At 34.1% G+C, this 16,067-nt stretch overlaps 1 protein-coding gene across 3 annotated transcripts; it reads right to left on the minus strand.

Annotated features, from left to right (window-relative positions):
• Nucleotides 1–965: 965 nt before the first annotated feature.
• Nucleotides 966–15,967, minus strand: LOC110694682 (acyltransferase-like protein At3g26840, chloroplastic). Of its 3 annotated transcripts, XM_021871844.1 has the most exons (18): nt 15,338–15,967; nt 15,188–15,239; nt 14,664–14,762; nt 13,135–13,259; nt 11,785–12,168; nt 10,288–10,339; nt 10,123–10,178; nt 9,764–9,922; nt 8,974–9,081; nt 7,875–7,981; nt 7,042–7,163; nt 6,617–6,767; nt 5,237–5,367; nt 4,434–4,800; nt 2,301–2,414; nt 1,888–1,970; nt 1,636–1,745; nt 966–1,489 (listed from the first exon to the last, which is right to left on the minus strand). In XM_021871844.1, the coding sequence occupies exons 3-18, from the start codon at nt 14,726–14,728 to the stop codon at nt 1,299–1,301; spliced, it is 2,325 nt and encodes a 774-aa protein (XP_021727536.1). In that variant the 5' UTR covers nt 14,729–14,762; nt 15,188–15,239; nt 15,338–15,967; the 3' UTR covers nt 966–1,298. The 3 variants fall into 3 exon arrangements, with proteins under 3 accessions (XP_021727536.1, XP_021727535.1, XP_021727537.1); XM_021871843.1 differs by having other exon boundaries at nt 15,188–15,967; XM_021871845.1 differs by lacking the exons at nt 14,664–14,762; nt 15,188–15,239; nt 15,338–15,967 and having other exon boundaries at nt 11,785–12,103; nt 13,135–13,224.
• Nucleotides 15,968–16,067: the final 100 nt, after the last annotated feature.

Consider the following 16,067-nt stretch of genomic DNA (forward strand, 5'->3'; position numbering starts at 1 on the left):
CTAAAGTACAATTTTTCAATAAATACAATTAAATACGAATTAACTAATCTTACCTATCACCTAATTTGGGGAAAAATACAAGTTTGATCTTCATCATAAATAGCAATTGTTTACACAGTTCACAAGGAAAGTACTAAAATCGCAATTTCAAGTAGCGGTTTTGTCTATGATTTGCGTTGATATATTATTATCAATAGAGTACTACTCCACTTTAAAAAAATTATTGACACAATTTAACTTTTTGCATTATTCATTTATTAACTTTGATTGGATTTTATTACTAGTATACTCACTCTATTTCATAATAATTGACACAATTTGACTTTTATTTTTTTTCTTTTCATTATTCACATATCAAAGACTAATTTTTGAGTAATTCATGAAAAACAATTAGTATCATGTAAAATATTTTTAAATATGTATTTATGTGAAATTTTATAATATTTACCCATGTAATAATTTTTATTAATCTTTAATAATAATATATAACGATGGTCAAAGCCAACCATGCATTAGCACATCACACATGTGCCAATTTTGATTATATAGGGGAGTGTTAATATCAATTTTGTATAATTTTTTACTTATATATTTGAATATATTAAGTCAAATTTGTGCATTGGAATGTGAGCCCATTCTAGCAGCATCAATTATAGTGAAATAGATTGAATATTAGATTATTTTTAACTTAGAATATAAAAAATTTCTATAAAAGAGTTGACAAACGCAAAAAAAGTAAAAAAATAATCGACCCATTTATTTTCCTTCGTAATCTCTAACCAACTAAGCTATCCCTTTCTCTCGTAATTCTTTACCTTGTATTATACTATTGTTTTCTATTCTCACGCCCAATTCTTAATAAAATATTGGCCTTACTCTTAGAAAGTAGAATAAGTTATTTTAAGCAAAAATAAACTTAGAACATAAACCTTTAGAAAAATTGTTGGAGAATTAAGCTAGTAGAGTAGTCAAATTGAACACAATATTTGCATAATTGATCATTATTATGGGTGGCGTTTCAATGCTTACACGTTAACTAGTCTTTAATTATGAAAATTATCATAGACCACATTACCACAACCTTATTTAACAGTACTAAATCTATATTCAAATATGAAAAGAATAAAAAACCGATACAGCAATTACATAATGTTAATTTTTCATCATATATTATCAGAACCAATACGAAGTTGAAGTTTTAACTTCGTATTAAGCAGAGAAAGAATTGAGTCACCAATCGTTTGCTGTGTAGGAAGTATATATGATGACTGGACCATTTGTAATTATGTAAATAATAATTAAAGCTCGAATGTGGGAGCATCATCCTCGGAACCATGAATGGTGTGGTACAATGTTCGGGCAGCAAGACTCCGGTAGGGATCTTTTTCCCTTTTCTCTTTTAAATATGAGATGCAACGCTCAACCTCCGACTTCACTTGCAAATACACTTCATGAGCTTTCTCTCTGTCTCTCAATTCCTGTTTCATCCCTGTAATACACAACAAAATTCGATATCATTATAGGCTTATAGCAAAGATAACTGACAAAATACTAAAAAGATAAGTTGATTGGATGATGAATAGAGAAGTAGTAGACATGAGATAGAATCTTCGCATAAGCAAATCAGAAAGATACCTGCTGTGTCAATTGGTTTACCAAACAGGAAATAGAAACGGCCAGGAAGTTTTGGCAGAAGTCCTGGTAAATACGCAGGTTGGTTTGCAACTTCCCCTTCCATGTCAGTCCTACCATTAATAACAAAGGTTAGCTCGTAGATGAGCAGATTGAATGGGGCATGCATATGCTTTCATATTATTGCAAGCCTTTGTTGTTTGTTTAATGGCTCATATAAAATTCTTGTCAGGTCAGAATCAGGATCAGAATTACCTTAATTTAAACTGAGTAGTTCGTTTCTCTATTGTTTCTCTGAGGTATGGAATCTTCATCTGATCTTCTGAGTCTAGTAGAATCTGGAGAAATGCAACTATTTCATATATTAAACCGAACCAAAAGAAAATTCATACATAAAAAATTTCAAGCAATTTATGGATGAAAGTAGTGAGACAAACAAGTTGTATAGCTTAAACCAAGTGTTAAAAAGTACATCTACAGGGAACCAGGTTGTCGACAACTTGCATACCTCACTATCCTCAGTAAGCCAAGGATCGTGTCGTACGAGTGTGTATGAATGAATTTGCATATAGTTTCATATAAGCTCATTGTTGTAGACTTGTAGTACAGAATGGACAAACTTGAAAAAGTTCTAATGGACAAAGTATTACAGAGGAGCACAAACTAACCTCACAAATGTCATCTTCTCCAACAGCCCCAAAAGGTATAATTTTGGCTCCAAATCTAGCAGCCATTCTCACAAATTCAGACCTTTCTGGCCAAAATAACTGATATCCCTCACCCTGCATTACTCAACATTTAATCAAATTCTAATTATAAATTGTCACAGAAAGTCAACAGAATCATTCCAATGAATCATACAGATGCAAGACTTGCATCTGCAACTTTTATCTAATTCCAGGAACTACAATAGAGAGTAAAACTTGGCACATTTATAATTTATTACATAGGCGTTTTCCGTGTTTCTATTCCAAAAAGGAGAGGGGGTTTCAAACATGCAGCATATAATTCTAAGTAGCTCTGTATGTAATTAGCCCACATATCTACTCGAAAATCAATGTTTTAACTAACAGACATTTGCCAAGTCAATTAGCAGTCTTTGGAAACTAATGTACAAGGCACATGATTATATAATCATTGATTCTACTCTTTTTAACATTTTGCTTCTGGCATTTTTAATGCCATAAATTATAAATTACTTTTGAAATTTCAGATGTATTTGTGTTGATGACTGTAGTAGCAAATAAACAAGCTTTGCAATAAACTTCATTAACTTATGTCACAGCGTAAGGTAGAATTTTCTCCAGTTAAGGTTAAACTCATCTAAAGTGGAGCTTGTATTATCAGTTTATGACTGCTTATTAAAGCATATTAACTTACAAGTGCAAAATCATCCAAAATTGCACTCTTACTTGCATACTAGATTTCATGGATCATCTAATAGCTGGCCCTTTTCAGATATGACGTCTAGGTTAATTTTTTTTCTCTAAGGCAGTGCAATGATATTGAAGGCATTGTGTGTTGCAGTATTCCTGTGTTGCTGAAAAGTTTTCTGCAAGATACCACTCAAAATCGATAAACAATATTGAGTTTTTATCATCTTGGCTGATTTTCCTTACATTTTATAGGGAGCAATGTAAGTTTTGGTCAATTAAGCAACTTCCATTCATAAGTCTACATAGGTGCAAATGAGAATGCTTCAATGTATATCTAAACTAGAAATGCTAAAATCAAGAATGAAGTCATAATATAATACATGTGCTTAATCTTGTAAGAAGAGAAGAGAAGATAGAAGAGGTAATGCTAGAGTTAGCTTTTTAAGTTCTAATATTATAATGTGGTTGCAATGAATGCTCCTCCACCACCTATCCGTTACACCTACAGCAGGAGGCAAAGGGGACAAGGTCAGGGACAGCAGCAGGCGCAAGGAAACACCACCAGCCCAACACACTCACAAGCTCCACCTTGAGTGTATCTGCTACTTTGGATTATTAGTTTACTTTGTTGTTGCTTTTAGTTGCTTTTAGGAAGAGGACAAGGAGTAGTAATGTTAGCAATTAAGACATTTGTCATGTAGTAGAACAAGCTGGGTAGTATAAGTAGTAGTAGCATGAGAAGGGAAAGGGTATTCAGAAATTTGTATTGGAAAGCTTGGAGTGATGGCCTCAAGTCATTAACCTATCGTGTAACCTTTTGGTTATCATCTATCAATCAACAACAACAATCCTCTTCCGTGCTTTTATTATCTTTAGTCACGTAGATCTCTGTCCGTTGCAGTGGTGCAAATTTCTAGACTCTGTAGACTGGGGGCTCTCCTATAGCATTTCAATATCACAGACGGTGCAGGAATCAGTTCCACTCTTCTCTGTCAAAGTCTTCTCCAGTGATCACTCCTCCTTTCCCAGCAGTGGCTTTAAAAGATACAGAATGTTGTAGATGCTCCCTAATGAATTAGCATCACACTATTAATATTACTCTAGGAGTCCTGGTCCTGCTTTTATAGAATAGCTCTCTGCTAAGTTGCTAGAATTACCTATAAATCCACTTATCCCATTATAAAAGGTTCACTGCAGGTCTTTCTAAAAAGACCTCTATTCTACGTTACCCTATAATGGGGAAAGCTACATACATTTGACATTCATCTATAGTTTAAAGCCTTAAATCAATCAATTAATCAATCAATCAAAGCCCTAATCCCATAAGTGGGATCGGCTAAATAAACCAAAATAGTTTAAAGCCTTAACCTTCCACAAAAAAGAGCTTAACTCGAAAAACATGCAATATTCTAAGAGAGACAGAACCTTATTATGAAGAGCTTCACGCATTCCTCCTGGATACAGAAGAATGTGAGAACCTGAAGAAAGCAACTTGTAGAAGTTACTGGCCGAGACTGGAACTGCACCCATGATCCTATATGAATCGAACATAGAAAGATCCAGGGCATCTTCTTGCAGCTTTGCAAAAATCATAGGATGTGCAAGCCCCCTCATGAGGATATTTCTCTTTGACATAAAATTTATTACCAGGGGATAAATCTCCAAACCCAGTATCATGTGATAGCCAACATATACAACAGGACCTTCACTGGGAATTCCTGCAAGGCCTCGCACAATATCACCATTCTCCAAAGTAGAGAGCATTACCGGTCCAGTAGCAATTTCAAGCCATCTGTGATCAATGATGAATTGAAGACAATTATTTTCAAGATCCACACAGCATTAAACATCTAAACCGTATTATTAGAGTTTCTCATTGTTCCTTCCTGATCAAAACATAACGCAATTTAACCACTTATGTAAACATTAAAAAAATCAGTTTAATTTTAGAAAAAATTAAAAAAAGAATAGCTTTGATAATGTCAATTGACATAATACTCCGTATTACATTGATGGAATGGAATAAATCACTAATTTACCGTTGAAATTGTAGAATGACTAGTATTTGAAACAAAAGGTTTTGCTAAAATGTCGTACATCTTGTAATGAAGGGGCTATATGATTTATATAACATCGAAAGTTTTCTTTTCTCCCTTCTTGAACTTTTCCACATCTGGTGTCTTTACTGCTGTTCATTTAGGTAATATATACTAAAATTGATTATATACCTGAATGATTCAGCTGTTTTCTTAAATTCAGCTTCAGTGGGAGGCAAATAGTCAGAAATATAGTCATGGAATTTACCACGGCGATAGAGACTTGTGCCCTTTATAATGGTCACTAAATCAACATCATCTTCCTGTGAAATAAGGACATAATAAAAAAATTGTGAAGACTAGAAGAGAAAATCAGCAAGAAAATGAAGGATCATGTAAAGACAAGTACATTTATTGCAAGATAGGGAAGTTAAAAGCAGAAGAGACTGAACATTTGGGGTCAGAGGCAAAATTAATATTGTGTGCACAAGACAAACTGACGAAGGACATGAGATTCTTCTATACTATATAGTGAATTAGTCACATTACCCACACAATATAAGAGAAAAGGTAGATAATTAAAAAAAAAAAAAAAAAATCAAACAAACAAACAAACAAAACAGATTACCTATATACTAAATCAAGAAGTAACTTTTTACAAAGGGTGCAAAAGAAGTAACCAAATGTTCCTAATTCATAGGAGAGTCGCCAGGATTATCAGGTTAAAATAACAAAGAAAACTTAATAACCTCTCATCTTGAAGAGACAAGGGAAAAAAAATTTCTGACTTCCCTTGCTAGAAATAAATAAAATACAATTAAAGAAGAAATAAACGATGGATTCCTTGCTTTTTCCAGGGAGGGAGGAGGAGAACAGGGTGACAGATTACTATCATCATACCGTGCACCTATGTGCGTAAATAATAGAGCGTACACCTTAGATAGAGTGATATGAACATACATTTTTCTGAAAATGGATCTGTATGTAAATTTGCATACAGTGAATTTGCAAAGTTTCGAAGATGAGCTTGCATATTTCAGAAATGTATCTGAATATCATAAATGATATCCCTCCGTATTATAATACTTGCTCCATTTGCACTTTTTGCACTATTTTATTTGACTTACTTTGACTAATGTTTGTGATTTATACATAAGAAAAAATATAGTCTTGTGGGTACTTGTTGGAATCAATTCAATGAATAACTTATTGATAATTAAAGATATCATTGATCAAAGATTTGCATCGACATACGTGTCCAGGAGAAATGGAGCAAGTATTAAAATACGGAGGGAGTAGATAAGCACACAATATAATAACTAATAAGTGATGAGATTAACAGGGTACTATCATTCCCTGGGGTCTTCAAAATTCAAATGCATTTTTGTCTCTCTAAAATATTACTCAGATAACATTCCCTCCACATGAAAATGCCATTGCAATACAATTATATGTGTCACAACACTCACAAGTATTACATAGATATTTACATTTGGGATTAACTATGTCATACGAGCATCCAATTTTGCATGTGCGATCCTGAACTTTAAGAAAGGACAAAGTTCAACTAACCAGGAAGAGAAAATGACCAGAATCGTTGAATTTGCGGATCTCACACTTTGGCATTTTACCACTGTTCTTTAACACATGAATCTCTTGTTTTGGTAAAGCCCCTTGAATCCTTTCAGCTTCCTCCAAGCTTGGCAATAGTGGATCCCTTCCACTGAGATAACATAAAAGCCGAAATTCAGAAAGGAAAGTGAAAAGTGGAGGATAGCCACCATGAGTCAAACCTTACCCTGACACAGAAAGGAGTGGTACTTGCAAAAGTTCAATATATACTTGTATTTACCTAGTGCAGACAACAAAATGGCTTCTCTGAAAACATTTAAACTAGCATGCTTTATTCGGGGTTTAAGCAAATCAGAGCTGGTAATAGAGGATATATGTGTTTACATGTTAACAGATTAATCTTATGAGACGAAAAGAACGACCACCTGGCCAGAATTAGAATCTGAGCTTTGACAGCATGTAAACGCGAATTGGCATATGAGCAAGCTGATTTCATCATCTGCAGCTTCCACAAAAGTGTGTCTCTAGGAAGGATATCAGCCAAGACCTGCAACCTTAATCATGAATGTCTTTTAAGTAGGTAATATGTGAATAAACAAACTGGGTCTCAATTGTTCAGACAAATACAACAATATAACTGTTGCACGTTCTGCAAATTAGATTGAGCACCAATACATTAATAATTAAAAGAAACATGTTCACTTTAAGAAAATTCCAGCCATGAACTATGAGCTCAACCAAGAACCCATTTCTTATTTAGTTGTTGGTTATAAAAAGACAAGAAAATAGCATTCTAATACCATACATGAATAGAACAATTTTTCATAAGCAATTTGATATTTCAACAAAGTAAAGCCACACAATAAGCCATATATGTAGAGAATTGATATGTTCAGCAAAAAGGCTACAATAATATTTCACATAAAATAAGAAAGAAGACATGAAAATTGAGTAAAAGGGGTTTAATTTTTTTTTTAATTTCTCTCCCATAGTTCCCCCCAAATCCCAAAACAACATTCATTATCCCTGCAGTCCATGAATTAAGAGAAAGTCTTCTGGCAGACATGTAGAGTGAAAAAACGGCATGTAAAGGAGTTATTGTTCTATAATGTCTTTCCTTAAAGTTTAATTTTGGCAACAAGCATAGAAGCTCAAAAGCCTAACAACACATTCAAAACTACACAAATCAATTTCACAGTGACTCAAAGATGTCAGACATTGCATGCAATGGAGATTCATTAAAAGTATTGACCCTTACAGAAAAGTATGATGACAGCTCACCAAGACCTTGAGAAAGTTGTTCCAATGTTGTCTGTTGTTCAATCCCTTTCCCCGCACTAGAAGAGATCAGATTAAAGGGCTCACCTGAAAAAATTGTCAAGAAATTGTCAATTGCTTGATTTTTTATTTTTATTTTATTTTTTTGCTAACCAGAAGCTAATTAGTCCAATTCTTGTAGTTGAAGCCCAATATGGAATAGCATGAAAAAGTCTCATTATTCAGAATATTCACTACATTGTCTAAAATTAATTATGGGTGAGTACTGAGTAGTGACGAAGTTAGAAGCTCTATCATCAGGGAGCCACAATATAAAGTTAACCATCAACGACTCAGTTTCTAAACTGTGTCCAGCTCATAATGTTTATGGAAGTTAAGCTCCCCTCTTAAGAACAAGACTCTTAAACTGTTGAAAGCTTGCATTTTTTATTAATTTTCTGTACGTTTCATTTCATCAATCGAACTCATTTTCTTATAGATATCAATTCTTTCATTGAATATCCAGTTTATTACATCCTCTGAGATAAAATAAAAGACTAAAATACTCCACATTTTATGTTTTGCTGATTTCTCAAAGTAAAGATTTTAATCAGTTAATGGTCTACCCTACACTGCTGTTTCTGGCAACATGGGAACTACGATCACTTGACAAATACATTTTCTCTGATATATACTTGTTTTATCTTAGATAAATATATTATAACTGATACTGCTGCCCTATACTCTTGGCTTCTGAAAGAAATTGAATATATGGAGCACAAATGTTGACACCAGTCACAGCTGGACATTGACATTTCACCTTTATAGTCATTTCTGAGGTGTAGATCCATTAATTATGAGTCACTTAAAACTTAACCCAATTACTCGCATAAAATTATACAAATCTATTACAAAAGACCACAAACACAAATTAGTCCGGATCCTGCAACTGATTTATAAAAGAGGTGTCAGTGATCTTTTTATTAAATGAACAGAGGAAGATAGGAAATATTATCCAGTCTTCAGTCTGTGTACAGACTGCAGGCATAGAGATGAAGCGATACACATCAGAGAATGAAATAATAGAAAGGAAACAATACCTGTCATTAGGCTGAGGGTGTATGGTAAACTAATCAGAGAAAGCTCATCAGGGATGACTTCCAGTAGAGGTAACAGAGATTGCAGGTGTGACTTGTTGTAACATGTAGCTGCAAGACCAAAATCAACAACTATAATTACTAATACATGCAGGGTAACAGAATATACATAAGAAAGCAAAATCCCAGTTCCTTTTCACAGTAAAATTCGGCTTTGGTGGAGTGGCCTGCTGACAATAACCTCCTCTGTGATCAAAGATTTATGTGAATTATGTCTAGACTTCTCCTGAAGTAAGTAGCCACCAGACATAGTATGATGGATGTACATTAACCTAGCAGCACACTGAAAAGTGATGGTTGACTTAAAATGTTGAATTCAGTCTTGGTAAAGAATAAAAGATCTGGATTTTCAAAATTTTGTGAGGACATAATTAAATCAATATTTTAATCTCCTGAGAGATGTTTCTAACAATATATCCAGCTTGCATATTCTCCTTGTAAAACCTCATTGATCAAGGGTCTTAAAAGTCCTGTCATTTTACTTCAACAATAGAGAATATTTGCATGTGGCAGAACCAAACTTTCTGAGTAGTCAAATAGATGAAATCATATGGGTAACACTTTAACTGTTGATTGAAAGATTCACAAAATGTGTCATATAAAGGTTTAGCTGATAGTGGCATATTTTTTTAGAAATTTGAAATAAGATTGATGCTAGTTCAGCTCAAAAATAATTTAAATGGATAGAGAAAAATTTACAAGCACAAGCGAGTTACTCAAAAATAATTCTTACCGGGATTAGCCAAAATGAGTACAAGATCAATATCAGGATTTCGAGCTGCCACAGCTAATGCAAGACATCCTCCCATCGATTCGCCAACAAGATATATGGGTCTCCCAGGATAACAACCATACTCTGATCTAACAGTTTCCTCTACCAGCATTACCAATTCTATAATAGAGAGAATGATAATAGTAGTAAAGGGGTTACTATAATACAAAATGGGACAGAGGAGGAATAGACGAAAAGGAGAGTAGCACATGTATAATGTGTTCAACATAAAAATTCTTTTACATTTGTTATATAAGATGTAATTCCATAATGTTGTATATATAATTAATGTTGCAAAAGTGAAAGAGAAAGAGGTAGACCTTGAAATGGAGTTCGGTCCTTGACAGGTATGTGCAAGCACCATACATTAAAAATCCTTGAAAAGGAAGACAATACCTCATTAGTTCACATCAAATGTTGACAGGTAAGTGCAAGCACCATACATAAGAAGATCCTTGACAGGTAATGGAGCATGTAATACTCACTTGCCTAGTTTTTGCTGTTGTAAAACAAGTCCACATCCAAGACCATCAAGTCCTGAAAATTATATTTGATCAATCCATGAGTTCAAAATTTAAGGAAGAAAAACAAAGGGAAAAATAGTAATGAAAGATTAAACATAACGCGCTGGCATACTGCTAGTTATATACTTATATAAGATGTGCAACCCTGTTTCATCCGTTTGGTAAACAGAATTTCCGTGAAAAATTAGAGGATCGAGGTGGTTTAGTTACTTATGTGTTTGGTAGAAGATTGGATAATAGGTTGTTTCTAATTTTGAAAAGGCACTATCGAACTGTCGAATTTGTCTATGATTTCATGGTCCAATAATAATGCCTCTAGCTTTCTCCAATCAAGTGCACTTGCTCTACATAATCCTAACTCATTGATGGCAAATTTCAATATTTTTGCAAAAATGTAGATCATTTTTTATGTCGGAAAATTTGGAGCTTTTTCCACATTTCTACAACTTGGTAAACCAACCCGTGTAGCCAACATACCTCGTTTAAGTATATGAAAAAGTTATGCAGCCATTGGATCATCCCAAATGCCCACAAGATGCCACACAAACAACAAGCATTTCAAGATTACACTATCCCTCTTCATAATGCTCCTTTTAAGAGTTTAATTTCTAATAGTGACTTGTATCTGCAATACTCACACTAATCATTTAGGGGTTTGTACTTTCCTGTTTTTGCATGGATTTCAGGTGCTCAGTCCCCACCCCCTCTATATAAGGATATTTCTCTCCTTAAATTGTGTGTCCCTCTCATTACTCCCTTAGTCCCTTCAATCCCTTATTCTTTGCACGATGAACCCACTTTTTGTGAGAGCTTTTTGGGTCAAATGTAGCAAACAAAAAGAAACACAGAGGGAGCACTTCTCTTGCCTTACGGAGTACATCTATTCCTATTTATTAATCTCTATTTCTATATCTTTACTTCTGCTACACACTCACAAGCCTAGCATAAAGAATTAAATCACCACATATGCTAATGATACACAACTTTGACATCAATATGTCATTTATACTACCAAGCGAGTTTTGCCAAACATCTTCATACAAACAAATAATGCAATTCATATGTCAATTCTCCTCTAAAAGATAATCATTCAAAGAACCTTTAGGAACAAGTAACGAAATCATAGTCCACTTTGGTGCACTTTTATTTTCAAAAAGAAAAAAAAAATACTGATGATATATAAATATCCCACCTAGCCTAATCAATGAAGACATTTGGTCCCCATAAACAAATACCCCGAAAATTTTCAAGCAAATGTATAAAAATCACAATTAAATGGTTAAACCTCCATACCATCCAAACTGTTGCACTTAGAAAAAAATATATGCAGTACAATTGTACAATTAACAAGTTACGGTTTTTTTTTTTTTTAATTGCGGCATATTTTTAGACCCGAATCTAATAATGTTGCATCTAAAAATAAACGGAGTAATACAAAACTCGAATTAAATTACATACCGGGCAAGTAGAGAAGAAGAGGAGAGTTGGGCATTCTCTTCCCAGTCTCCAATGGCGAAAACCAACGAGGCGGACCACGGCCACTTCCACCATCAGATCCGATAAAGAGCTTAGCCAATTCAAAGTAATCCCTCCAACTCCTCTTAACTTCCTGCTCCTCTTCCATCGCGCCGGAAATAAAGGCTTTTCCGTTGATATGAATATCATCCTGACCTACCGCCACTTCTACCGTCGGCGTTGCGGTGGCTGTTGCGGCGGAAGCCGGCCATGAATTAAGCTTACGCTCTGCGTTGACTGCAATAATGACCGCCGGCCGCCGCTGTGATGAGGCAGTGCCGAACAAAGTTAGTGGTGTCGATGATAATCCGGCGCCGGCGAGGTAGCCTACGCCGGAAACCGACATGGATTTAGGATGAGAGAGAAAAAGGAGAGAGAAGTAGAGAAGTCAATGTAGTAGTCAATTTGAAGTGTATGTCTTTATTCATAAACAGTCTAATTCGGGTAATTGGGTCAATTTATAAAAATTGTTGTCTACACAAGACTACAATTATTGGTAAGTCTGTTTGGGTGGATTAATTTATTTTATGTACACGATACACGACTACTATTTTCAATTTTGTTAATAAAAGTGCGCTGCTTTTGATTTAGCCATTGCAAATGGACAAGGAATAACTCTTAAGTTGAAATATCAATATCGTAAATTAAACATTAATTACAGTAATAAATCAGGTTAATGTTTTCTTTAAAAAAAAAAAAAGGTTAATGTCTTAAATTTAATCAAAAAATTGATTAAAGATTTATATTATTAATATAATTTTTATTTCTACAATAACAACAACTAAAATCAATGGTACGTAAGAAATAGAGAAGAAAAACAAACAAAAGTAGGAGATGAGATTAAATGAAGGTGAAAAAGTTTAGCTTGATAGTCGAAGCTATCTTTGGGGGAAAAGAAAACAATAAAATCAGTTTACTTTTCCCAACTTAATTCAAATTAATTTAAAGCGCCCAATGATTTTACAAATCTATTATACATATTTTGATTATGCAAATTTACTTATTTTCCTTTGTGTGTGTGTCAAGTGTCGCGTAACAGCCGAGAGCCTTTAGCCCTTTACTACATTAGTCCATGATCACAGATTCACAGCCTTGTGTTAATAATTGGAAGTTTGGAACCAATAATGCATGAAAGAAGGAAGCAACAAGAAAACAATCTGCTTATTAAGTTATAAAGACTAGAACATGCATGAACCAGAAAGGGAATCAATATATCACGAGACAACTACAGTATACAACAGCAAAGTGCATATTGGTACTTGCTAGAATGGTAGTTATCAGATCAACTTATACCTCCTGCTGTTTCTATTAGTTTCCCGAACAAATAGTATAAACGTCCTGGAATTTCGAGAATGTTATAGGAATGTGTGTGCTGGACTGCTGGTTGCCGTGGTTGGTTTGCAACAATTCCCTCAGTCCTGTTCACAAGTCACAACAGTATGTTACGCTTAAGTTTTTGAAACCTGTGACTATTCAATAATTATTTCATACACCCGGAGAACATCACCCTATAATTAAAATAACATTACCTATAAATAAAAGAACATTACTTATAAATAAAAAAAAATCGTAGTTATAATAATTTATTATACATTACAAACGAACATAGAGTACATAAAAAAGAACGTTACATATAAAATACAGAATATTACATATAATAAAAGAACATAACTTAAAAATAAGATAACATTACACATATATATATAAAAGAACATTATCCCGAAAAAGAACGTTACATATAAATAATGGAAAAATGCTACTACCCAAACCCATGGAAGAAGATGATGAACAACAATGGTAGTGCCAAAAATTCAAACAATCAAGTAATTTCATGATAATAAAGCTTTATATGAACAACAAACATTATCACAAAACACAAAATATAGGTAAAAATAACAAGCAAAGAGAGAGTTTACTATTGAAGCACAACCTAGGGTTTCATATTCATGAAGTTGAATAAAGATGAACAAAGAAAGAGAAGTCATATCTCAAATGAGTAGAAAACCCTTGTAAAGTGAATTAATAGTGGAAATCAAGCAAGTTGAACACTCAATTGCAAGTTTTTTAGCCAAAATAAAAATACCCAAAATTCTCAAATCATGAAAAATCCGAAAATTTGGTTGTAAAATTCGGATTTTGGAGTGTAAAATCTAGTATAAATGTGTTTATGAGTGATGAATTAAACACATAAAAACTATAAAAATCAAGAAATAAAATGGAAGAAGAAGTTAGAGGGAGAGGAGAGAGAGTATCGAAGAGAGAGAAAATGAATGGGTGAAATGAACATTACATATAAAATAAAGAACATTACATATAAATGGGGCTTCATAAAAAGAACATTACATAAATAAAAGAACATTAAATTTGTCCCAATGTTCTTTTATTTATATGTAATGTACTTCCGAGTGTATCATGCACGTGGTACACCCCCCTCTACCATACTATTTTTAGTGACTATTCCCTTTATCCCAAAATAATAGTCATGTATGCAATTTTCAAATTTCCGGATTATAAGTCTCATTTTCTAATTCCGGAGTAGCGTGGAAAGAGGTTGGGACAATGTGATAAAAAGTAGAAAAACATTTTATCGGTTTCAATTCTAAATTTGTTTCTGCTTCAATTGCATCTTTGATGAAAGAAATCTTTGTTGAATCATGGTAATCTGCAAATAGCTGCAATATTTGAACACTAAAATGATCAAATACTACATTCAAATGAGCTTATAATAGCACTGTATCATTTACCAAGACCAAGATCATCAACAAATAGAAAGAAATGCACCAAATACTAAAAGTAAATTAATTAAAGCCATTTGGACTCACTTCAAAGAAATCATATGCGCCCACAACCCAAAAGGAACGATTTTGGCTCTAAATCTTGCTGCCATCGGAACAAATTGAGGCTCTTCTGGCCAGAATAGCCTGTAAAATTCACCCTACCACCATTAGTCCATTACCAGCTACATCACTCTGTAATTCTGTATGTGTTGTGTCTTGTTACATATATACTATTCAAGTATTTTGTTTGTGAAAGAGAATAATAAATACTCCTTTCACATAAAATTTAATTTTAATGTGATATAAGTATTTTAATTTGAAAGAAAAAAGTTGACAAATAATAAGCTTAGAATTAATATATAGTTACGTTCACATATAATCCTTACTAGTTTGGAATCTTCGGAAAAATGGTGACCTGTTACAAAATGAGTTCTTTTCGTTGACTATTAGATTTCGTAAATGGCCTCTACTTGGTTAAATTGGATGAAAAAAAGAATAATCAAACTATATCCATTGTTATGCAACAATTAGTTCCAGACCAAGAGAAAGAAACTGAGATTGGATCTTACTGTCTAATCTTATGGTGCTGCCTTACAAGTCCTGGCCTGCTGCCGTCAATCCCTGCATATATACACTGCAGAGACAGACACAGTCACGCTTACAAAAAAATCAAAAGAAGTAGAAGAAGAAAAATTAGAAGTAAATGACAGAGAAGCAACCAGGGAGATAAAGGAGCAGGGGTAGGGGCTTGGGCTTGGGGTAGGAACTTTTAGTTTCATAGGGGAGAGCTCTTGGATTTGGACTGCAGTCCAACGGGGAAAACCATCTCGGTCCCCCAATCGAACCCAGACCATCAATTGTTCAAAGTATGTCAAGTTGGTGCATGTATAACTTTAGACTTTAACTTATTCTGCAGGCACTCCTCACTTGGTGCTCAACTTGTGCCTGATCATCTTCGGCTGGCAAATCTGGCAATTCCCCTCCTCTCGATTTCAATCTAACCCGACTATGTCTGTCTATGTCTATGCCTATCACTAAAACTACTGATCATGGTATCACCAATTCCATGTGCAAGCCGGCACTGCCAGTCTTTCAATAGTCAATACAGATGACCTAGTCGCAGTTGCTGCAGATTAACTCCTGCAGAGTAAATCATCTAACATTACAGGTGCCCTGTAAAATAAGTTGGATAACACGCATGATCCGGTCACTGTCGTAGTCACAGTGGTCCACATTTTCATGGATACAGCGTACAGGTGGTTCCTCCTATGATACAGCAGTTAAAGCGATCAAACTAATAGAATTGATCATCATCATTGGAATTCATTGCCAACTACACAATTTACTTCTACTGGTACCGGTATTCCATTAAAGACAACGATCTGTTGTTAGGGAGAATGACTGGATGAATACATCAATCAATAAGACCTTAATAATTGCATATAATCT

The sequence above is a fragment of the Chenopodium quinoa genome, unplaced genomic scaffold (assembly GCF_001683475.1).
Source record: "Chenopodium quinoa cultivar QQ74 unplaced genomic scaffold, ASM168347v1, whole genome shotgun sequence".
In the NCBI taxonomy this organism is placed as follows: Eukaryota; Viridiplantae; Streptophyta; class Magnoliopsida; order Caryophyllales; family Amaranthaceae; genus Chenopodium; species Chenopodium quinoa.

What these genes read in the sequence shown, in the direction of transcription:
- LOC110694682 (XM_021871844.1), bottom strand. Translation starts at nt 14,728, where the DNA reads ATGGCAGCAAGATTTAGAGCCAAAATCGTTCCTTTTGGGTTGTGGGCG. An exon ending in CAACAGCAAAAACTAGGCAA is followed by an intron (nt 10,179 to 10,287) that starts GTGAGTATTACA and finishes TTCCTTTTCAAG; the next exon opens with GATTTTTAATGTATGGTGCT. An exon ending in GTGAAGCTCTTCATAATAAG is followed by an intron (nt 2,415 to 4,433) that starts GTTCTGTCTCTC and finishes TGAGTAATGCAG; the next exon opens with GGTGAGGGATATCAGTTATT.